The sequence below is a fragment of the Balaenoptera physalus genome, assembly GCF_965194825.1.
Source record: "Balaenoptera physalus genome assembly, chromosome: 15".
NCBI lineage: Eukaryota > Metazoa > Chordata > Mammalia > Artiodactyla > Balaenopteridae > Balaenoptera > Balaenoptera physalus.
The window spans coordinates 96,063,160-96,087,974 of record NC_138894.1 but is presented as its reverse complement, the minus strand read 5'-3'; the positions used below and the strand labels follow the sequence as shown (position 1 = coordinate 96,087,974).

The following is a 24,815-nucleotide window of genomic DNA, read 5'->3' as shown; positions in this document are numbered from 1 at the left end:
ACACACCCATCACCTCAGTTACCTTTTTAAATGTGTGTATGAGAGATTTACTGTCTTAGCAAATCCAAGTATACCATACGGTACTGTTAACTAGAGTCACCATGCTATGCATCTGCTTCTTCTGAAGTACCCAGTAGGAGGCCTGAGTAAAGTGTGATATCACCTTCTTTAGATGGGAAATCATGTATGCAAACGGCTGATAAATTTATAAAAAGATGTCCAGCCTCACCCTGCATCTTGGTCAAACCTCAGGATGGGTTGCATCATAGCTGGCGGTCTCTCTGTCTTTGTGGAAGAAATGTTCTCTTGCCCTCACCCTTTGTCCTGCATGTGTCTGTGTGGGTTCGGGGGTGAATGCCACGGGGGGGTTAGCAGGAAGAGGGAAAGCGTCGCGCTCCCAAACTCAAGCTAATCCGTGACTTTGCTCACAGAGAGGTCCCAGGGGAGGCCCAGCAGATTCACTGCTACTGACAACGAGCCCTGAACACAGGCCCTTCAGAGGGTGAAGCTACATGGCCTTATGAAAAGACCCGTCACATTGTGTCACGATAACGTGGTGGCCAAGGGGCTGTAACTGAATGATCCAAGATTTCCAGAGCCTTTTAAAAAACACCATAAAGGGTGCAGCTTCTCTGGGGTATGATGGGGAGAAGAACCAGACAACCTTTCTATCCTTTCTTGTTTTGAATCCAACTTTTTACATTTCATCCTCTTGCTACCCAATAATCTCAATACAGGACTTGCCCATCAGACTTTAATAAACACACAAGAACAAAACATAAGACAAGCACTCATAACAGAAAGAGACAAACACCCCCATCTCCAAATAGAGCCATACTGGGGGTCAGGGCTTCAACACAGGAATTTGGGGACATTAACATTCAGTTGGCCCCCGGGTTCTAAAGTGTTAGGTTGAAGCATGTCGCCTACCTGAATGGGTCACCCTGCTCATCATATAGACCCCTGGTACAGAGGACACCGTGGTGTTGGAGAAGGTCCATGTTTGGCTATAGAGGACGTGGACTGAGAGGACAGAGGGTGGGATTCAAAAGCCTCAGCTGAGCAAGGACCCTCCTGGACCCAGGGATTCTGCCAGGGGGAATCCGTAGGCCAGCACACCCCTTCCCTTTAACTGCCCTCTTTGAAAACAGACCTCTAAAGATACGTGCAACCCTATGTTTATAGCAGCATTATTTACAGCAGCCAAGACATGGAAGCAATCTAAGACAGATAAAAGATTCAAGATAAAGTGGCAAATACTGAAGATGGGTAAATCAGATTTCAACATACAGATAACAGGGGTCCCCCCAAAAAGAAAACCAAAGCAAAAAATAAAACAGAGCACTAGGCCACAATTCAAGGAAACTTTCTTGAAACAGTAGATTTGAAAATACACACAGAAAAAGCGCACCATATACCTGCAAACACTGACCCAGGGCCACCAACACACGACACACTCTAATAAAACTGCTGACTTGAGAAAGAGGAAAAAACCCTTTGGACATCTAAGCAAAAAGAGTACGTGACTTGGAAAGAAAATAAGATTCATCAGGCTCTTCATGCATCACTTTATGCTGGAAGAAAACAGAATATTTAAGACACTCAAGGAAAGAAAACGTAGGAAAGGATTTCATATTCTGCAAACCTTCAAGTATAAAGGACACAAGCTGAATTCAACATACAGAAACCCAGGGAGTATGGTTCCCAGGCTAACACTGACCTAAACACTGGCTATGAGCATTAAGTACATGGAAATAAGACTAAATGAGGGCAGCGGGGAGAGATTTTACTATGTAACAGCTGACGATGTGGCTCCAGTGCTGTTTTCATTGTAATGAATGGTATATTAGGGTTAGTATCCACGTAGCACATGTTAAAGCAGAACAAGCAAGTGTGTAATTACGGAATATTCTGTTCCGTAGTCCCACAGCCTGAGAACCAGGATCTCAGTGTAGGAGACACAGCTGTAACATGGAAGGGGTTGAATGCCCTGGAATCCTGAGTTTGTTTTGCGACTGTCAACATGAGCTCAGAAAACACCTTCTCTTTAAATGTGTGTGCGCACACGTGTGTATTTTTTAGGCCTAGAAACAACAACCAACCCTGTAGCAATGAGCACCAAGGATCTGAAATACCTCTTTTTGCCATTAAAAGAAACTACAGCTCCTTAGAGAAAAAGCCAATTCCAGGTCTAGAGCAGGAAAGGTACAAGATGGGTCTAGAACACCCTGACACATCAGACTGCAAGAAAGCTCTCTATGACCGTGTGCACAGTCTGTGCGTGAGTGTGTCTGTGTGTGGTCAATACACATGCACGCATGTGTACATATATGAATTTGAAGAGAAATGAAGAGCCAACTTGAAGAGGCTCCCTCCCACAGGCCAAAGCCGCTGCAATTTGGGTTCAATAAAGAGGAAAACTGCGATGGCCCGAAACCCATCAAACAGGCTTAAGTACATGAGTTCATGACATATACGTATGTTTACATGTTATAAAAATACATAAATTAAAAACCCCTAATTGGGCTACCTTCTTAGGATGACCGGGAGCCAATCTTAGCATTTATCCCGCCTTTTGTACGTGAATTCTACACTGAGCGTCAGCATTAGGTGAGGGGAAGTATCTTCTAAAACTGTTCCAGCCAATAAACGTAAGCAAAGTGACAGCATACCAGCATTCTGCAACCTAATTCATGGGCCTGCGCCCTGAGCGCTGGCAGCCGCCAACATCCAAAGGATGAAAAGCGCCCTGCCCTCTGACGAAAGCATGTAACACACGCGCCCGAGGGGTGGAGGCTGCCTGTCATCGAGCCTCTGGATCCAGCCGCCAACTTGCAGGAAACACCGAGGACAGAGCAAAACACTGGACAGCGCCTCGGGGTCGCGAGCAACAAAACTGACAGTGGGAAACGACGGGACAAATGGCTCGGGCTCTTCAACGAGATAAACCGCAAGGAGAACAGAGACTGAGGTGGAACCTGTAAATTAAAGAGACTTACGAAATATCAAGTTTAAAAAAAAAAAAAAGGAATACCAAGTTAAAAAAAAGAGTAGACTAGACTAAAAACTGCCACAAAGAAAAGCAAGGACGTCACTTCTGTACAAGTCGGGATTAGTTCTGGAGGGAGGGGTGCGGCGGCTGGAGGAGCACGTGAAGAGCCTCCGGGCAGCTGGCGAAGTTCTACGTCTTGGCCTGGGTCGCAGTTACAAGGGTATTCACCTTGTAATAGCAATCCAGTAAGCGATACGTTTGTTTTGTATCGTCTGCTGCATGTTTTTATGACAAAAAGGTAATAAAAGATAAAAATAGTCACGTCAAACTTTTTTTTTAACTTGCACAGTGCTTTTAACAATAATAGCACTCCCAATTTTAAAACATTTATTTACAGTCTTGGCCTTTAGAAGTTATGACTGTTGCTATCTAACGGTCGGGCAGCCAGGGCTGCCCGTGTGCAGGCGGCCCTATCACAGTGCCCCGCCAGGTAAGACCAGCCCACCTTCCCTCTGCCCAGGCGTGGGCCCTGGCAGGCCTGTGCCCAGCAAGGGAGCCGTGCCTTCCTCCAATCCGCCCGTAGGCACAAGCCCACCTAAAAACCATGACTCAGTCTTGCCAACTGTAGGGTAAATGAACTCTTAGAACACTTCTAGGCTTCTTGCCTGCATTTTTAAACCGATGTTCTACTCATCCTTATTAAATCAAAGCCCTAACACTTTTGTCTAGACTGCAATAAAACTAATGAGAACAGTATCAAGCCCAATAAAGCATACTTCTAACAAAACCTCAAATAATTCTCAAATCTCAAAGGATGTTCAGTTTATGACACATCTAACCACCTTTAAGGCACATGCCACGGACCACCACCCTGCCTTTCTGATTTAGTCTGAAAGCTGTGTCTGCCCGTCGACTGCAGTGGTCCAGCCTACAGTTTTATTTTTCACACCAGTAAGTAAAGGTGACAAACAGCCACTGGCTCAAGTTGTTCCAAGAATTAAAGGACCTGGTCAGTCTTCAGGTTGCTTCGCGCCTTGTCTTGCTAATCTGTCAGCTTCTTCGTTGCCTATAAATCCCGAATGGCCAGGAACATGCATCTGTTAAATAAAACGTTTCCTTTTATTTTTACTAATTTTTTACACAAGCAACACATGACTACATCCTCACTGTAAAACATGTCAACCATTCAGAGAAGACAAGTGTGAAGGCTCCCTTCACAGCTCCTCCTGAGCACAATTCTGACAGCACAACGCACTCGGGCGCTGGATACGCCGACAGAAATCCCGTTTTGTTTCTCCACAAATTGGATTTTACTGTTGTACTGCCTTTTTCCCACTTAACAGTGGGACCTGGCAAGCTTTCTGGACAGAGCAGACGTGTGGATGGCTACATATACGACATACACACACACCTGATTCTCCCTCAGTGCTGTTACAAAGGGATGCGCTCATGTGATTTAACCACTGTTTGCACTTATGTTGCTGAAAGGCAAGTTTTGGGGGTTTTTTTGTTTGTTTGCTTTTTTTTTTGCTACACAGCATGGCTTGTGGGATCTTAGTTCCCCGACCAGGGATCGAACTCATGCCCTTGGCAGTGAAAGGGCAGAGTCCTAACCACTGAACCACCAGGGAACTCCCTGAAAGGCATGTTTAAATGTCAGGTTGCCAAACGGTCATCAGGGGTCCTGGGCTGGGAGAGCACGGTAGGGTTAAGAAAATGGCTGCTGTTTAACTTGCTCTGTATTGTTCGAAAAGATAATTTTAATAAAAGTGACCCAGTGTAAGAAAAATACCTCCATTTTGGGAAAAAAAATCATGTTACTAAGGTCTAATCGCACAACTATATTTTTAAGAGGATACATCATAAATAAGCCTGAACTGACATTATGGCTGCTTCCAAAGAAACCAGGAGGCTGACGAACACAGGTCACTCTAACAGTGCGAGGTGTGGCTGGGCGAGGACGACGTGGAGAGCCCGGAGCCCCTCAGTCTCAGCGCCGGGACCCAGCGCTCTGCACGCAGGACCCGCCTGTTACAGCAGCATTACTCAGATGATGGTCGAAAGACTCCACTGTGCTCTAACACATGCTACGACAGCAATTCCACAGACCCTGCTATTTTAACTGAAGTCATCAAATCGCTCACAGAAACCATTAAACTGTCTAGCTAGTTTATTTCATTTGGTCCTAACGGCCACAGCGGTGACCACCTAAGACAACACTCACCCACTGAACGTCCATGCCCTGGACAAGCCTGTCCAGCTCCATGAAGTCCTCTTTGTTGATCACCTCCTTCCCTGTGCTTGTCCTCCATCCACTCTTCTTCCAGCCTTGCACCCAATTAGTGATGCCTGGAAGGAACACTCACAGATCATTATTCTCGAACGTTCTGGTATTTTTTCCTCCCTAGACTCCCCTCTGACCATTGCTCCACATGTACCTGAGTGGCTTTCTGGACTTTTCCTTTCCTTACTGGGGCCGTGCTCTGGCTCGCCCCGTCCCTTAACTCTCACCCGTGTCTGCCCTGAGGCCGTCGGGCTGAGGCACCGCCCCCTCCAGCCTCATCAGCGCCCCCCAGGCCCCCACCCCACGGGCCCTACACACGGTACCCCCAGAGGGTGCACACATCTTCTACCTCGCGGCCACGCCCTCGGCGCCTGGCAAAGCATGCCTCCGCGGCACATACCAGAGCAGCACGGGCTTCCCTGGCACCAGACACATCCAACGCCAGCCCCTCCACCGTCTGGGTCCTGCCCTGATGCCGCACCTCTTCCAGGGGAAGGAAATACCTATTTCCCTTCATATGTACTCGAAAAACCCTAGAAGAAGTCCAATGTAAACGCTTACCATTGATAGTAAACATGCTGTCTGTGTAGAGAACCAACTTATTGATGTTCTGAGCCTTCGCCTGTTCGATGGCTTTGCAGGCTGCCTTAAAGATACAAATCAGTTGTCATGCTGCAGAAATTGTTCAACTTTCGACACTGATGTTCACAATTACCAAAAATTTAAAATCTAAATCCTTTTCCTGTGCTAACCGTAATGATAACATTGTCTATGTGAAATAACGCTACACATACAATTCTCCTGTTTAGACATCTATTTGAAACAAGTTTTATAATTTTTCTAGAAAACTCCTGTTCTTCAGAACTGTTACTAGCCCCAAACTAAGTTTCTTCTGGACTCGGAGTATCTTATACACACAGAGAGTAGAAAGTACATTGATACCGTTCTAGTCAACAGTAAAGAATGATAAACTTACATTTTTAGTGGAAAAATACCTCTGATAACTTACATGAATCTCTGCTCTTTGGTTTGTTTGTCGCCCAGGAAGTCTAATTCCTACATTTCTGGTTTCAAAACAGTACAAAAGAAAATAAAATTATACGCTAATTCTCAAAGTGATTCCTTAAGTCTCTTAAATGATAACAGGCTTGTATACTTTTTTACTTGAAATATGAAATCATACAAAAATCAAACCAACAATACTAACATTTTATTGAAAAGTGCCACGGTGTGGTCTTGTAGGAGAACTCTGGACCAGAAGGCAAAAGCCAGGTTTAATTTCTGGACCTGAAATACACTAGCATGTGGTCTTGGGCAGGCACTAAACCCGCGGACGCTCATGCCACCCGAGCTGGCCACCCCTTCGAGGGTTCCAGGCTAAGCAAACATCTAAGTGAAGGCAGAAGGGCTTACCGGCCAGGAGGCTCGAGAACAGCATCAGTGGTGTGCAGCTGACCCTGCTCTCGCCCAGGGCTGCGCAGGCCCCTGGACTCTGGTGAGTGGTTACTTCACAGGGACCCAACCCCTCTTTCACACTGAATTCTGCGGCTGTCAGTTACTACTCAAGTTCTTGCATACTTGGGGGCAGGTGTATTTGAATGATCTCACGTCACATCACCTTGACTTTGTGCCTTTTGAAAAACACGGGCCACCTCTAAGCTCACTCATCTTCAAGACTCGTAGGGGCACGCAGGGTTCCCAGTATGGTGACCTGCCCCTCGTGCATCCTTGCCAAAGCCATCTCCCGGGGACATGGGACTCTTCCACTACCCCTGCCAATGTTACCAAATAATCAAACAGTAAGCGGATCCTGCCTCAGTCTTTCCCAAGTTTTGGAATATGATTCAGTTAAATGTGAAGCTTAATAAAAGCCAGCTTTTCTGGTTTACTTACAAAGGATGGCCCGGCCCCCAGTAAACACCGATTCCTGCTCGAGCCCTCCTCCGCCCATTACTGGAGCAGCAGCCGTCCGTGTAGACGACGACAGAGTGCCCTGTAAGCGGGAAACTTAGTGAGCGCCACCGGATCACCGTTACTAAAAGCTGAAATTCACCTAAAAACTTACTACGATTGAATTAGCATTTTAAACTGAGAGAGTATTTATGCTTTGGAAGCTTTCCGTGCAGGAAAACATTACCAATGCCTTATATGGGGGCACTTGACGCTTTGTGCTTGGAATCCACTCCTATTTCGGTTCTGCCTGCTGGGGGGAATTAAAGGTGAAGGCAATCGCTCTGTAAACCCCGCTGCTGTTTACATTCCCTGTTACAGAGGCCAACGAACAAAGCCACTGCCCCTCTCTTCACGTGTGTGCGGGGGGCAGTGCGGGAAGGCCACGTTCACCCCCAGGAGCTGCCCTTGCAGACAACAGTGCCTTGATAATGACCTGCCTGCCAGAAGGTCAAGTCCTCCGACAAATGTTGGCCTAATTTTTTTTCTTGGTCCTTTTGCAACTAGTGAACTGTGGTCCCGCCTTTGCTTCTTTCCATCAAGACAGAGAGTTTGATCAACACACCAACACGGTAAAGAGCAAGGCAGAGAAGGAGCGACACGAGGCCATCCTCAGGCCGCCGATAAGCGGCAGAGCACCCGGCAGGGCGGAGGGGAACTCGGGGTGCCGGCGGTCAGCGAGCGGGGCTGCGGAGCAAACGGAGGCCGTGCTCCGTGAGGGACGTGTGAAAAGGAGGGCGGATTGAACAGGCAGAGGCAAAGCGGGGAGGAGGTGAGATGCTAGCGGAGCACATTCCTAACCGGAGTGGGGCCGGGAGTCCGAGAACACGGGCGCCGGGCAGGGCTCCTCCGTTCAACTGAACGTGACGCTCAACACGAGCCCTTCCTGGTCCCTGACTCCGTGTGACTGCCAGTGGCCGTCAGGCGCCGTGCCAGGTGCCCCCGCAACTGTCAGTGCACTGGAAATGGACCATCTCCCAGTCGCCCCACAAACATCTGCTTCAGTTGCTATCAGTAAATAATCAGATCAAGACCATTTGGTTTTGCTTTTCACGTAACTGCAAAAATTGATTTATACAGTTTTCATAGAGTTTGACCAAACATTTTCTGGTTTTCCTTGAAAAACTTAGGACCTACAAATACACTGACTTATATAAAAAATGCTATTTATTCTTATCTTCTATTCATACATGTAGAAGACAAAAAGGAGACTCACATACCATCAAATTACTTAATATAAACACTGGATTCCTGGAGCTAAAGGCAGAGGAGAAATTCACAACTATCTTGTTTCTCAGGATAAGGTAGGATCACTTCTGTTTTGCAAAGATTACATGTAAAAGGTTAAGTTGCTGGTGTCAACCAATTATATAAAGGAGCTCTGTCCAGGGCCTTTCTTATTTCAAGAGCTGAAGTTTTGGCATTTTCTTAGTGACCAGGAATACCGTGTGCACAGGGAACACTGGTGTTTACAAAGATCAAAGAGTTTTTCATGCATAGCCTATATAACGATTTTCCTATGAATGTCCAAAATTCTAATAATTCTACACCATTAGATCAATTATAAAATAGTGACCTTAGGACTCCCCTGGTGGACCAGTGGTGAAGAATCCGCCTTCCAATGCAGGGGACGCGGGTTCGATCCCTGGTCGCGGAACTTCGATCCCACATGCCTTGGGGCAACTGAGCCCACACCACAACTACTGAGCTCGTGCGCTTCAACTAGAGAGCCCGCGTGCCACAAACTACAGAGCCCACGCGCTCTGGAGCCTGCACACCACAACTAGAGAAGAGAAAATCTGCACGCCACAACCAGAGAGAAGCCCACGTGCCGCAACGAAAGATCCCACATGCCGCAACGAAGACCCGACACAACCAAATAAATAAATATGTAAAAAGAAAGGGGGAAAAAAAAAGAATGTTATACATCAGTTCAAATTTCCCTCATTAAGAAAGTGGGAAAAGTTTTTACACATGAATATATTGATATGATTACCGTATTAAAAATTTAAAAATCCAAGAAAGACATACCCATGTAAGAAAATGTGTCTTTGCTCACTGAAGGCAGCGGTTCTGCATTCTGTTTCACGTGCTTTGCACACGGCTCTGTGGTTTCACCTTCACCTTCATCCAAGGGCTCATGAAGTCGCTTGTTTGCCTTCACTTGTGATTCCTGTACACATTTATTTTTCTGCCCTGAAAGATAGAGTCTACTCAAAAGCCAGAAACAATGGACACAACATGAAATGACTGAGAATCCAGAACTTCACTGAGTCAGGCTTAAATACCCCCATATGCGGCTCTATAGAGGGAAAGACTTAAGACAGGCCACACCACCTCAGACACTCACGTCCTGGGAAATTAAATTTTCCACAATAAGCTCAGTGAGGGCAATATGAAGACTAGAGCAAAGCTGCTGTTAAAAAAGAAATCTGGTTTCGATGGAGACAGAACAGATCCCAAGGGTGCTGAACCCTTTAGCGCTCACAGACAGTTCGAAAATCTGAGGGGCTCTTTCCCCAGAGAAAACAAGGGTCCAAATTTCATATCTAAGGTGAGAACAGATAATGGGACATATTAAAAAAGGGAAACAGAAACCAACAGGTAACGGGACTGGGTCCCTGCAGGGACAGCACTGTTGGAGAGCTTCCCTTCAGTGGCCCCGCCGGGGTGGACCTGAGGGTAATCCCCAAGGGGTTCTCACACCCACTCAGGTTGCGTCTCACTCACTCTTTCATATAATTACGGCAGCTGATGCAGAAGATGAATTAGACCAGGATTCAAAAAACTAGTTTCAATTTGAGCTTCACCTTTTATCAGTTGTGAACTCAGTCAACTGACTTAACCCCGCTCAGCTGCTATAAAGTGAGGCCCAGCACTAGGTGATCTGAAACAGCTTTTCCTACGCTACCCTTTTCTGGAGTGGAACTAGAAACACACAAGCAGCAACACGTTGCATCTCCAAAATAACAACCTCAACTCGACACCGCAGAGCGCACTTTCTGCTCTAAACCCCTAAACCAGGGGTGGAGAGACGGTGCTCCAGCATTTACTGAGCACCGACTAGGCAGGCATAAGCTGGAACTTCTCGCCTGGCATAGCTTCTCAGCCCACACCTCTCCGAAGAATGCTCAGGTCAGCCAGGCACAGCTCGAGGGTCCAGAGCAGTACCGACATGTCCGCTCTGCTGTACTGGTGTCACCTCATACTGACCTTGAAAATACTCCCGCAGGTGCTCTGCAGAAGCACCCCCAGAGGTATAGGCTGAAGTGCAATTTTGCAGAATTTTAATATTGATATAAATAATCGGTTTTATTTACTATAACAGAGAAAGTTAAATTGAAATGAAAGTTGTTGAAGAACAGATATGACTTTGAAGGAAAAGGATACTATGGTTGTCAGATAATTTTTCCTTCACAAAATTGTGGTTTTTCTTTAAGTAAATTAACCTAAAATCAACTTATATAAACCACAATAACTAGCAAATAGCTCAGTAATCCCCAAATAAGGATAAATGTAATGTTAAGAGAAAAACTGGGAAAGAGGCTAACAGGTTTGCTCTGGTACAGTTCTCAAACATTCACGATGCTAAACCCCATTTATATACATTATGTAAGTCACTAACTGGAGATCTCTGTAAAGTTTTAAGAAAAGCAGATTCACAGATATAAAAAACGACCTTGCCTTAAGACTTGGAGAACTTAATAAACAGAAATATACTGATACTGGAAGAATTGAGATATGAATAAATTACTAATTGGTTAAAACGAAAAACCCGTGAAAAGAAGTATTAAGAACCCAACCAAGACAAGAGTCGTACTTGCACACTAGCTTTCTATCCCAAGCCGATTTCTCGCCTGGGTAGAAAACGGAACTGTCACATCACACTCCCTTCAAAAGCTGCTGGGAAACGGAGGGTGAAGCAGCTGCACCAGGAGTGAGTGTCTCCTCTGCCTCGGAAGCTTGCCTTTCAGGGCAGATTCCTAGCGTGATCTGCCTCTCCCTGAATCCTGCTTTGTCCAGAAGTGTCATGACACCCCAGAGGAGCACCTGTTCAGGGCTCGAGCATCTCAGTGGGCTCGAGAGACTGTTCAAAAGAAGCTGATTTAAAATATCCTCCTCTCACTCTTCATCCACTGTAATAAAAAATGTCTGTGAGTAAAGTTAATGAAAAACACTTCTTCAAGGTAGGCTACATTTTAAACCTTTGTGCTCGAAAGCAGCCACCCGCAGTCTTGCCTACCTGATGTCCCTTATATTGGGCCCTAAACTTCAATTAAGTCTACTTCCGGTAACATGTGAAACTGGAGGAAATTCCGATTGTGCGACTCTATCCTAGGTAAAGATGAAACACCATACAGGTGCATGCTGTGAAAAGAACTACACTGATCATTTTACAACTAGAGCCCATTCAATCCAATAACAAGTATTTTTTTTTAAATTAATTAATTAATTAATTAATTTTATTTATGGCTGTGTTGGGTCTTCGTTTCTGTGCGAGGGCTTTCTCTAGTTGTGGCAAGCGGGGGCCACTCTTCATCGCGGTGCGTGGGCCTCTCACTATCGCGGCCTCTCTTGTTGCGGAGCACAAGCTCCAGATGCGCAGGCTCAGCAGTTGTGGCTCACGGGCCCAGCTGCTCCGCGGCATGTGGGATCTTCCCAGACCAGGGCTCGAACCCACGTGCCCCGCACTAGCAGGCAGATTCTCAACCACTGCGCCACCAGGGAAGCCCAAGAATAAGTATTTCTAAAAGATGGAATTAAGTATAGTGAGGACACTGAATGGAACAGGAGATCTGAGTCCTGGCTTGTCTCCAATACCGTTACCGACAGGAGTCATTACGCTAAACTGCTTTCAGCCTGTTTCCTAATCTGTAAAATGGGAAAATGGAAACAATCATATTCTTCTCTATCTGCTGACAGAGTAGCTATACAGATCAAGTGACACTTGGGATATGAAAGGCTCTGAATAGGTTAAAATGTTACAATGATGTGAGTCGTGACTACCTTCTGAACCATCGGGGTTTGCGGAGCTTCTGACAAAGGCCCAGGCTTCCTCTTCTGTGGCAAACTTCTTAAATCTGGCTGCAGGAAACCGGTCCACCTGGGCTCTGCATTCATCCCTGAAACAGTGACAAAACAAAGTGTTAAGCTCCTCCCTCCCTCTGTCACCCTATTTTTTCACGGATCCTTGTCTTAGGCTGGGAACAGTGTGACAAGGGCTGGGGCCGTCAGCTCCTTGGGGGCAAAGGGTCACGCCTTACAGTTTGTAGTCTTATCTTACACGTCCAACCCTTCACCCTGTGTCATGCTAGGTGCCAGCCAGACAATACACCTGCACCATAAGGCTTTCCTCAAAGCATACTAGAATTTGGGGGTCTTCAATCATTTCATTACAACAGAAAGGCCAGCTTCTGAGATGCTTCTTCCTCAGTAGCCTAGCTGCACAGGGAAACACTATGCACTCACGTACACACACAAAGACTGATAATAAACCTTGATATCATACAGTGGGAAGAGTCCTGGTTATGGAGTCATAACACCTGGTTCAAGTCCTACATCTGTCACTTACTAGTCCCAAGAATTTCTTGACCACGGTAACTACACCCAAAAATGAGAATAATCCCACCTACCTCAAAGGACTGTTATAGGGATACAAACATTAATTTACAAGAATTTCTCTTTTTAGGACTTCCCTGGTGGTGCAGTGGTTAAGAATCCGCCTGCCAATGCAAGGGACACAGGTTCAAGCCCTGGTCCGGGAAGATCCCACATGCCGCGGAGCAACTAAGCATATGCACCACAACTACTAAGCCCGTGCGCCACAACTACTGAGCCCGTGAGCCACAACTACTGAGCCCGCGAGCCACAACTACTGAGCCCGCGAGCCACAACTACTGAAGCCCGTGCACCTAGAGCCCGTGCTCCGCAACGAGAAGCCACCGCCATGAGAAGCCCGCGCGCAGCAACGAAGACCCAAAGCAGCCAAGATAAATTAATTAATTAATTTTAAAAAACCTTCCCTTTCTAAAAACACCCGTAAGATTAGATTAGGCATTGAGTTCCACCACGTGTAACCCTGTGGAAACTCTTTCATTGTGACAGATGGGAAAAAGGATTAAGTAGAGGCCTCTGGCCACCCCAGACTGTAAGTGGCGTTTCTGACACTCCCAGCAAAAACGAAGCGGAGTCGGGGCCTCTCATGTCACGGCCCCCGCGCGCCGACTCCAGGCCGAGGGCCGTGCGCTCCGGGGGTGGCAGCCGCCTCCCCGCCGCGGGGCCGCCGACGGCCACCCTAAACCCACTCCCGGGGAGGCGCGGCTCCCTCACCAGGTCTGGAAGACCCCGGCTTTGCGGCCCCTCCTCACGGCATAGAACATGGCGAGCCCGCGGCAGCTGCGGCCAGTGCAACGCACGGCAGCCAAAGCCACTCTGTGCGCCACGCCCAGGAGCCTGGTCATCGCTCACTGCCCACCAGCGAGAACCCCTTATCCCGGCCACAAGCCGTCATCACTCATGCCGGACTTCCGGCGGCGGCGCAGGGAGATGACGCAACTAGGGGCGGGACCTGGGGGCGGGCCCAGAGTCGCGCTTTTCTGATTCCTCAATTTCCTGTAAGTCAGTGAGACGGTGGAGCCTGGGCGGAGGTCCCGGGGGCGGGGCCTAAGGAGGGGCAGAGGCGGGGATAGGGGCGCCTGGGCGGGGCCCAGGGTGGGCGGGGTCTGGGCGGTGTGGGCAGGACCGGTCGGGCTGGGTGGGAAAGCGGCTCGGCTTTCGCTCAGTCCCCGCCCCCTGCAGCAGCTCGGGTGGCTCTCCGCGCTCGGTGGGCGCGGTGGGCATCGGACGCCCGGCCACGGGCCCCGACGTCGGCCTCCCGTGGTTCTGGGGCGCTCCCGCGGTGCGGGGTGCACTCAGGACTGGCCAAGCACGCGGATGGGCTGGCTTACTGGCTCGCTGTTGTCGTGGCCGGAAAGACAATGGGGTTCACAAAGGGAAAAGAGGGGTGGGTGCCGCTGAGGGAGAGGGGGAAGGGGGTGTGAGCGCTGCATCCCACCGCCGCCTCGGTGCTCCGCTCAAGGGGGTGGCCCTTTTCCCCACCCCACCCAGGCCGGTGTGTAACCAGTAGGATGTCCAATACTTAACGCGCTACGACCCAAGGGGAAAATTTAGTTGGAAAGGCAGTGTCTTAGAATTCTGCCCAGTATTTCACATTTTGCTCTGTAAGCAAACTGACTTCCAAGTCCTCTCCATTGACACGTCTTGCTTTTCAAATTAACTTTACTTAATTTTCTTGAAGTCTGCAGTTCAACAAACGTTATCGAACACGCACTGTGTGCTACCCAAGCCCCGGGGGATGCAGAATTGACTAAGGCAGTCTGAGCACCAAGGAATCCCGAGATAGACCTGTGAACAAATAGAGGACGTCAGCAAAGTGTGTGCCAGGCAGGGGAGAGTGAGCACCTTGCCTGGAGGGCCAGGGGACACAATAGTGCCTGAGTAAGGCTTTGAAGGATAAAAGGAGAGTTCATTCAGGTGAGTCAGGCAGAGAGAAGGAAGTAGGATATTCCAGGAAGAAGGAACAGCAAAGGTGTGGTCAGTGTGTTCTTGCCTGTGAACTCAATGAACATCCATTTTAAAGATTTCAACTTTCCTAATTTAAATTTAAATTGGCTCTAGTCCATTCCTCATCCCTATCTTTATTGCACTTCAAGGTAGCTTCTTTCAAAAAAGTTGTCCTTAAAAATCAATTAATGATAGATCATCTCACCTCTTCTCCTGTAGATATATGATGAAAGCTAGGGATGCCCCCGTGACTGCTCTCAGGATGACCGCAGCCCCTCTTTTTACGGTCATTCATTCCCCCTCTGCCCGGGGCCTCTGGAGCTCCTGTAGCCTCTGGATGAGCACACGCCAGGCCTTGGAAGTTTTCTTTCTGGACCTGCTTTTCTTTAGAAGCATCACTAGCTCATGTTCTCCTGGTGACACAGGTTAAGTTATGGACACAGGTGGCACCTGGACGCACTGATTTCTGATTAGGAAGCTGAAGTGGAAGTAAGTCAGGGTAGTGGGCCAAAAGCAAACGTCTTCACTTCAAAGCTCTGAAAGAACTGGGATCCTCAGCCAGATATGAAACAATGACAGTTGTGTAGGGTATAGACACAGCTGTCGACTGCAGTACTCCCTGGGGGAGGAGAGAGGCTGGGCCCATGGAAAAGTGCTGCCTGACCCTATCCCCCTGACCTTGGGGTCAGACCTACTTAGGACTTGCTTTTTCATGTAAATTAGCTGGCTGTGGTCCTTTATTTAATTTATTTTATTTTATTTTTGGCCCCACTGCACGGCATGCAGGATCTTAGTTCCCCAACCAGGAATTGAACCCGTGCCCTCTGCAGGGGCAGCACAGAGTCTTAACCACTGGACCACCAGGGAAGTTCCTGTGGTCCCTTATCACAGAATACTCACAGTCCCTACAAAGTTGTAGTTTGGAATTATCTGAGTATGTTCAGACAATCATGCGGCTTTCTACAATTACAAAACTGTTCCTTCTGGCATTTCATTGACTGATTACTCATATGAAAATGTTTTCTGTCTTAATCTCTGGCTCGCAGTGTGTGATTTTACTTATCCTGGGCAAAAACTGGCCCATTCTCAATAAGGTACTGAGCTCTGGACCAGAGTCAGAAGATGCCTACCAGGGGATATGTGCCCTCAGTCAAATCCATAGCCCTTGGAGACTTAATTCCATCAACTGAAAAATGGGAATGATGGGAATGAAAATACCCACTGCAAAAGGGTTTTCTTTAAATTGAGATATTAGGTGAAATAATAAAGTTTGCAAAGTGGATAGTTTACTGCCTGGCATGTAACATATGGCATATAACATATACTCGTATAGAAATAGCTATTGCCATTTTCCACTGTAGTCTGTACATGAGGGGTAACGGAACCACCTGCTGTTTCTCAGGGTCCACTGAAAAATTCCATAGGCATTTACTGAGGGCCAACAATATACCAGGCACTCTTCTAGATCTGGCCACACGTGGCTACTGAGCATGTGAAAGGGGACTAATCCAAATTCCACTGGATTTTGAAGACTGTGAAAAATAAAAAGAAGGTGAAAGTCATTAATTTTTCATATTGATTCATATTGATTGCACGTTGAGCTGATAATATTTTGACTATCTTGGGTTAAACAAATATATTTAAAATTATGTTTTGTTTCATTTTACTTTTACTTACTTTTTTTTACTTTTTAAATGCAACAGCTAGAAAAGTTTAAATTGCTCTTGTGACTTGAGTTCGTGAAGGGCACTGTTGTAGACACAGGTGAGATGACACGGAGCTTCTGCTCTAGGGAGGGGAATGAATTACTAGACACATGAGACAGGTACTTGACCATTGTCGTAAGGGATAAAAAGAAATAACCTGGGCAATAGGAAAGAGGAGTATGCAGGCAAGAGATGTCGAAGAAAGTGCGCTGTAACAGTAGTGGGGTTTTGTCTACCAGTCATCACAGGACGTGGTGTCGTTTTGCTTTGTTGACATCAGTCGTAATGTGGTAGGGAGCCCTCTTCCTCAAGTGGTCAATCAGGAACAAGCTTTTAAAAGGTATCAATTCTCGATGTAATCAGAAGGGACTTAAGAAGTTGTGACACACTTTGGCAAAGTAGTTGCACCAGTTTTTACTTTCAGCAGGAAATTCTCAGAGAGCCTGCAGAACCCTACTCTCCCCATAACTGAGTTTTTCAGGCTTTTAAATTTATGACAGTGGGTGTCAACGGTGTCTCACTGTGGTCTTCATGTACATTTCTCTGATCACCAGTGACAATGGACATTTCATCAAAAGCATTTCCTCACCTGGGTTCTTTTTGTGACGTGCCTGCTCAATAAATCCCAGTTGCTGCTGCCGCTGCTGGCCAGAGACCACACTTTTTTTTAAAAATTTAATTTAATTTATTTATTTTTGGCTGCGTTGGGTCTTCCTTGCTGCGCGTGGCCTTTCTCTAGTTGCGGCGAGCGGAGGCTACTCTGTTGCAGTGCTCGGGCTTCTCACTGCGGTGGCTTCTTTTGTTGCAGAGCACAGGCTCTAGATGCGTGGGCTTCATTAGTTGCGGCACGCCGGCTCAGTAGTTTTGGCTCACGGGCTCTAGAGCACAGGCTCAGTAATTGTGGTGCACAGGCTTAGTTGCTCCGCGGCATGTGGGATCTTCCCAGACCAGGGTTCGAACCTGTGTCCCCTGCATTGGCAGGTGGATTCTTAACCACTGTGCCACCAGGGAAGCCCCAGGGACAACGCTTTGAGAACCACTGCCCATAAAAAAGATTCCCCTGTATGTTTCACTAAGAGTTTTAAAGTTTTGTTTTTGACCTTTATGTCCTTGACATTACCTCTGAAAGTTAAACATTTTTATACCTTGTTATCTCACCACCCTTGGAATTTCCTGGGTGATAGGGACGTCTTTTGTTCTAAGCAGACAACTCTTGGTGGGTTCCTTGATGGCTTCAAGTCACCAGAAAGACCAAGCCGTGATCAGAGGGTTGGAACTTTCAACTCCATCCTCTGTTCTCTGGGGAGGGGAGGGGGCTGGAGACTGAGGTAATACTCAGTCATGCCCACATGAGGAAGCCTCCGTCAAATACTTAAACTATGGAGTTCAGAGAGCTGTCAGGTTGTTGAACACGTGGAGGTGCTGGGAGGGTGGTGTGCCCAGAGAGGGCATGAAAATTCTGTGTTTTATTTTTTATATGGTAAATATCAATAGACATAACCCACATAAATAAAAATTCTTCAAGGTCTTCAATCATTTTAAAAAGTGCAGAGTCCCAAGGCCAAAATCTTAAGAACTGCTGACCTAGCAAAAATTATAGATCAACATAGGAACACATGTAACATCATATATTCAAACTATGTGCTTGTAACTCCAATTTACATTTTCCTGCAAATTATATTTTTTGAATAAAAATTTCTACCAGTCTATATATCATGTTTCTGCAAAACATGTTAGGGTTTCCCAAAATGTTTGATTTTGGATAGATAACTCTCTGAAGCCATTGCTTGCTTCAGAAATGAAGTATTTTTTTATTAATACCCAGGAGTGCACAGATGCCACAGAATCGCTTTCACATTGTCAGAACTGACATTCAGGAAGCCTGTACTAAGTAGTGTACACACAGCCATGACCGATTCCAACACTAACATTATCCCGTTTACAGAGAAGGAAGCTGAGATTTCAAGTGATTAAGTACCTTGGCCACAGCCATGCAGACAGAAAGGGTGCAGCCAGGGCTCAGAGCCCAGTCCAACGCCCGCCCTGGGAACCCTAAGGCATCGTTCTCAAAGAGCGGCCCTTGGTAACAGCATCGCCTGGGAACTTGTCAGGACGGATGCACCTGCACCACATCTGCAGAATGAGAACCGTGTGGGTGGGGCCCAGCACGCTGTGGTTGAGCAAGCGCCAGGTGACGGTGATGCACGCTCAGGTTTGAGACCACTGCTGAATGACGCCCCTCCCCCCCGGAGCCGGCCACGCGTCTCCATTTCTGCTACTCTGTGAGCTTCTCACCTCACCCTGTGAGGTCAACAGGCAGATCTTATGTTTATTTAATAAACGAAGAAACAGAGGCTCAGGGAGTTTTAATGACTTGCCCAAAGTCATCTAGTTAGTTTTGGAACTGGAACTTGATCCCAAATCTTCTGGCTCTTAATCTGAAGCCACGAGTAGCACCAACAGGGAATCCAGGGGCAGTAAGGTCAGAGCAGTAGCCGGAGACCTCATTTTGCTGCTTTTAGTCAAGGGGGAGAGAACAAGCACGGGTCCCCTCCAGGGGTCTGGCCCATCGTAGCCAGACGCTCACTGTGATGGCAGCCCCTGGGGCTCCTTGTCGTCTATAAGCCATTCACGGTGTGCTAGGATCCCCAGGGCATGCAGGACCTTACTGCTCACACCCTGAGACCGTGAGTTTCGCTCACCACCACAGGAGTTAGACACGCACAAAATCTGGAGGCAGATGTGGTTTACCATAGTGTCACCTTCTGATTTCCACCTCGTCACATTTCTCCGTCATCCCACAGCACACAACCCCCGCGCCCACCGTGACACCAATGCCTGGGTGGGGGGAGCCTCGCCCTGGTGCAGGCAGCACCCAGGCGCCTGTTCTGCAGAGCATTTTAAAATGATAATAAAACCCAACCAAAGTTTCCAAACACTGTCAGTGGCAGATACTCCTCCCAGAAGAAAACCTCTCTTGTTGGTCTAGAAATGGTGTAGTTTCCCATTTTCACTACTAACCTTTTGTGAAAATGAATAAACAGGAACCTCATTTAAAACAACTGCAGCCTGAACGGGAAGAGAATTACCTTGCATCTCCAGCAGGAAGATGGTTGTGACTTTACTACCCAGCAGAAGGGAGGAAGAATTCCTCCTTGCCTGGCAACAGCCCAGCCAATGAAAAGCCACTACACTTCAAACTCCCAGTTTCCTCCAATGGGCTCTTAGTTCAGAAGAGCCCCTCCCAGTTCTCCTACTCCTCTATAAAATACGTTCCCCTCCTCTGTTCCTAGGGCTTGCCTCTAGTTCCCCACGGGTTGTAAGTTTTGAATTGCAATTCTTTACTGTTCCCAAATAAACCCGTTTTGCTGGTAAAATAACTGGCTGTTTTATTGTTTTAGGTCAACACGTTTCACAAACATTATATTTTACATGGATGTTAATTCCAAGACCTCCCAGTTATACAGTTGGTTCCAACGCAAGTGCACTCAGCTATAATAAGTTCACGTGGTTCAGAAGTATAGATCTTGCTTCAGGCATAGTTCGGTTCAACCCCTGGGGCCCTGTGTCCTCCTGCATTTAAACAGTATATTGGAAGTAAAAAAAATGATTATAAGCCATGACTGTAAACACAAAGAAGTAGGACTTGAACTTCCATTACTTCACTTGTCATTCTACGTCAGCACTTACGTTTAAAATTTAAAACAATGAAAGAGAGCAGTGAGAACTACAAGGTGAAGTATTTTTGTTAAAGTGCAGATTTTAGTTTGTACATTAAAAATTTTACTAAAGTTGATAAATATCATTAAAATTGAAATTTATTCATCTTTTTGAATGTTAATTTTAAAAGAGTTAGTTTTAAAAGAGTGAATTAAGAAACTAATGATTACCAGGACTTCCCTGGTGGTCCAGTGGTTAAGAATCCGCCTTCCAATGCAGGGGATCCGGGTTCTGATCCCTGGTCGGGGAACTAAGATCCCACATGCCACAGGGCAACTAAGCCCTCATGCCACAACTACTGAACCCGCGTGCCACAGCTAGAGAGCCCGCACACTGCAAAGAGCCCACGCGCCGCAACAAAAGATCCCGCATGCCGAAACGAAGATCCTGCATGCCTCAACTAAGACCCGACACAGCCAAATAAGTAAATAAATAAAATAAAAATTAAAAAAGAAAAAAGAAATCCAAGGGCTTAGCAGATGAAGAATTCTCAACAGGGTGTCCGAGCTGAATGGTGAACCGCAGGGGTACTTTCACAAACACAGCAGGCCATATTCTGCTAAGTGCTTAGAGGATGAAGAATGGCTACTAAAACTAGCCAACTTAGCACAGATTAAAAAAAAAAATGGAGATGATGCCGCTGTGCACGGTGGCTGTGCACGTCCACTGACTGCACATGCTCCTCTGACATGGTCGAAATACGGCATGTCCTCAATGGCACACCAATGCTTTTCATCCTGCGCATGTTTCATGAAGATTAATGGGAAGAATGATGTTGCTTTTGATGAAATATATTGAAGATGAGCAAGTTATCAGTTTATGATAAAAGTCAAAAGTGTAAATATTTCTATAAAGAGTAATATGTGAGCAATTACCTTCTATCTACTGATAGGTCACCGACGTCTAAAGGTCACATATTGTTATATAGGAAGAGTGACCTTGAGACTTTCCAGAAGAAGCCAGTGACCTTGATTCAATTAAATGCATAAGATTCTCACATTCATTTCAGGCTTGCACATTTATTTCACTCACATGCTTCTTACGCTAGCTGATAGATAATAATAATAAAAACCATGCCAGCAATAAGTGGAGGGGAGAGAAAAGCCTTCTGGTTAAATTCAATCCATTAATTCTTGATCAGACAGGCAGGTCCATAAATTCATTTTACCTTCAAGGACCCATTGGTAACTCTCCTTCTGTCACTTTATTATTATTAACATTGGGAGGTGTGATTTGGAGGGGAAAGAATGACTTTGAAGTCCAGGCTTTCTCACCCAACCAACCTCTAGGCTTTCTGCCTCACAGAGCTGAGATAAAGCATTCCCAACACAGCATCCTTGTTCATGGGGACTTTTATACAATAAAGAAATAACTTTTTAGGGACTTCCCTGGTGGCACAGTGGTTAAGAATCTGCCTGCCAATGCAGGGGACACGGGTTCGAGCCCTGGTCCGGGAAGATCCCACATGACGCATGCGCCACAACTACTGAGTCCGCGTGCCTAGAGCCCATGCACCGCAACAAAGAGTAGCCCCCGCTCGCCGCAACTAGAGAAGGCCCGCGTGCAGCAACAAAGACCCAAAGCAGCCAAAAATAAATAAATTAATTAATTAAATAAATTAAAAAAGAAAAAAAGAAGTGACTTTTTAAAGGAGAACAGATCTTGCTTGTTTAACTGTGCTCCCTGCCCTGGCAGTATTCTGTCCTGGACCGGAACTACCCAGTGTAAAGAATTAATTGGCAGAATTAAATAGAGTTGGGAGACCAGAACGGGGAGCTCGCATGCCCTGCAACAATGGCAGAGCCCAACAGGAAGAAGGACTCCCCTTCTCTCCAGGCAAGGACTTAGCCAACGAAAAGCCACAGACTGCCCACCACAGCCCCCCCGCCTCCCCCTTCCTCTCCATAGAAGTGCTCTTTCCCTCCCCATGCAGGGCTTCCGCGTGGCGCACCACCTCTCTGCTGATCCTGGATAAACCCATCTTTGCTGGAGAAATACCTGGCAGTCTATTTGTTTCAGGTCATCAATTTTCTTGCCCTTACAGGGACTGGAGAAGATTCCCAACACCTCCGGGTGAGCAGACGGGGGTGGTACCCACATTGCCCCATTGGGCTCACTGCTTTTCTTGCTGACCCTGGAGTTTGAAGGTACATCTTTCTCCTGCATCCAAGCTCACGGCCTGTTTGTGTTTGAAGCTCTCCAGGCTTTATTCAGGATCTATTTAAAGGTTTCATCTCTCCAGTTAAGGCCTTGCTCTGTATAAGTTTTCATTTGGCACTTCGGTCTAATCTTGAGGTCAGACTGTTTCAACCAAAGCTGGCTGAAAATGCTGTTGGCCCAATTCCTTTGGGAAGGGACTGCTTCAGGGGAAGAAGTGCTGGGTTTTCAGCCTTTGGCCTGTCCCTTCAGAAGGGCGGCCTCCTGAAGATGGGCTGAAAAACAGACCTCAGCTGGGCTCCTCCAGGACCACGCTGTCTCCTTATGACTGGCTGGGACTGGCTTGCAAGCTGTTTGAATTGAGCCGTTTGTGCTGTAAACCATTTAAGCTGTTTGAAAATTGTTCTTTACTGGAGAGGAAAACCTCTAGGAAATGGAATCCCAGTTATCTAACTGAGTATTTTGAGGAACCCCCTGTACAGGGGCTCCAACTGGTTTTATGTTTAAAAACCGCGTGCCTCCCTCATGTGTGTTTCTAACTAAATGGACCGATCTGACCAAAGGCAGTCTAGAATGTCAATGGCCCTTATGGGAGACTTTTGAAATCCCAAACCTAATTTCCTCACAACCAAATTGGACTAAAATAGCTCAAAGTTTTCCAAAACTGAGTGGAAAGCTTATTTTAATTGGCATTTTGCGGCTTCCCAACATTATCATGGGTCTAAAATTGTCTCTCTGCAAGATAAGATTTTATGATCAATTGAGGCAACAGTGATTCGAGGAAGAGAAAGTGGCCCAGAAGCCTCAGGCTCCTCTTCTTGGCTTCTTGGCCTCAGGCTCCCCTCTGGCACCATCTCGTGTCTCTCCCTCGGCCCTCCTCGTGGCCACACTGCCTGCCTCCACCTCCCTCCTTCCCTTCTGTGCCACCTACCCTCCTCTACACCCTCAGTTCCCTCACACTAGTTCTCTCCTCGAACTTTTCTTTTGCTCTGAAACTCTCCCCACCCCCTCTCCTCTGAACTTGTCAGAAAACGTCCTTTGAAATTAAGGCTTTTGAGGAGCCAAAGTCTAAACCCTTAATTTCATATACTCCCTGGACTAAGGCTGAACGGTGAGCCACGGTCAAAGATTTCCCAAAGTAACTGAAGGTTCTCACAGATCTGCTGAGGAATTTAATATAGTCGTTCAGATTTATCAACCTGGTTCCTGACTTACATCAGCTCCTTCATAAGCTCATCGGTGAAGGCCAGCCCAGCATTGCATGAAGACAACTGATGGGGAAAATCCTGACAGGTCTCTAGAATTACAGCTGAGGTATCAGCCCACTAACTTACATGGTCAGGCTGGAGCAATCACTAGGCAACTTCACTGAGCAGTTCCTAGGGCTTTCCCAAAGCCTATTAATGGAACAAAACTCAGGCTTGCACACAAAAATCTGATAAATCTGCTCATGAGTATTACAATCAACTTCAGATTGTTTTATTTATTTATTTGTTTATTTGATTTTTGGCTGCGTTGGGTCTTTGTTGCTGCGCGTGGGCTTTCTCTAGTTGCGGCAAGCAGAGGCTACTCTTTGTTGTGGTGTGCGGGCTTCTCACTGTGGTGGCTTCTCTTGTTGTGGAGCACGGGCTCTAGGCGCACAGGCTTCAGTAGTTGTGGCTCGCGGGCTCTAGAGCGCAGGCTCAGTAGTTGTGGCGCACTGGCTTAGTTGCTCTGCGGCATGTGGGATCTTCCTGAATCAGGGCTCAAACCCGTGTCGCCTGCATTGGCGGGCGGATTCTTAACCACTGTGCCACCAGGGAAGCCCCTCAGATTTTTTTTTTTTTTTAATTCTGGTTTTCCTTCAGATCTTGGGTAGCTTTTAGCGCTATGTTGATTAATGGGCTGAACTGGGATTTTTCCCTTCTAGTAAAAAGCACCAGGATGACATGGGGAACCATGTCCACTCCAGATTTAGTTCCTCTGCAGACCAGCTCTCTCACACTAGGTGAGTCATGTCCAAGCAGGACCCCAAAATTCTTCATCTTCAACTTCAGCAAATGAAGGCTCCTTAACAAAACCAAATACTCCCAGTTTCTGCTATTATTGCGAAGATCCAGGACATTGGAAAGGAGACTATTACAAATTTAAGCATTTTAGGTGCCTCCAGTCTTTCTGACATCCTCCCAGTTCTCAATGGGGGGCTCCAAGGAACTGCAGGGGCTCTTCCCAATCCTCCCTCTTAATCAGCTTGGAGAAACATTTCTGCAGATTTGGGATGAATTATTTCTAGTCCTAAAGGACACTGGACCCACACGCTCAGTGCTCAACTTCACTACTTAAACAGCCCCTGCCTCGGAGCACTAAAACAGTTCAAATAGTGGAATCTCTAATGAACCTCAACAGGTTCCTGTGTCTGAATCTATTCCCTTTTGTTTAGACCCTTTGAGAAATACATACCCTT

The 24,815-nt window shown here is 46.8% G+C and overlaps 1 protein-coding gene across 2 annotated transcripts; it reads right to left on the bottom strand.

The window, feature by feature from the left end:
* Nucleotides 1-1,350: 1,350 nt before the first annotated feature.
* Nucleotides 1,351-13,764, bottom strand: RNASEH1 (ribonuclease H1). 2 transcript variants are annotated; one of them, XR_014254132.1, is made up of 8 exons: nucleotides 13,557-13,764; nucleotides 12,234-12,349; nucleotides 9,258-9,422; nucleotides 7,170-7,269; nucleotides 6,286-6,340; nucleotides 5,838-5,918; nucleotides 5,217-5,341; nucleotides 1,351-4,089 (listed from the first exon to the last, which is right to left on the bottom strand). XR_014254132.1 is itself a non-coding variant. In XM_082427075.1 (8 exons), exons 1-8 carry the CDS (start codon nucleotides 13,685-13,687, stop codon nucleotides 4,003-4,005), a joined length of 864 nt encoding a protein of 287 aa, XP_082283201.1. In that variant the 5' UTR covers nucleotides 13,688-13,764; the 3' UTR covers nucleotides 1,351-4,002. The 2 variants fall into 2 exon arrangements, 1 of the variants encoding a protein (XP_082283201.1); XM_082427075.1 differs by having other exon boundaries at nucleotides 5,838-5,922.
* Between the last annotated feature and the right edge of the window lie 11,051 nt (nucleotides 13,765-24,815).

Coding starts and splice junctions, on each gene's coding strand:
- RNASEH1 (XM_082427075.1), bottom strand. CDS start 13,687: ATGACCAGGCTCCTGGGCGTGGCGCACAGAGTGGCTTTGGCTGCCGTG. Junction 5,342..5,837: donor CAGCATGTTTACTATCAATG/GTAAGCGTTTAC, acceptor TGTTCCTTCCAG/GCATCACTAATTGGGTGCAA. Junction 4,090..5,216: donor AGGGCATGGACGTTCAGTGG/GTGAGTGTTGTC, acceptor TTTATTTAACAG/ATGCATGTTCCTGGCCATTC.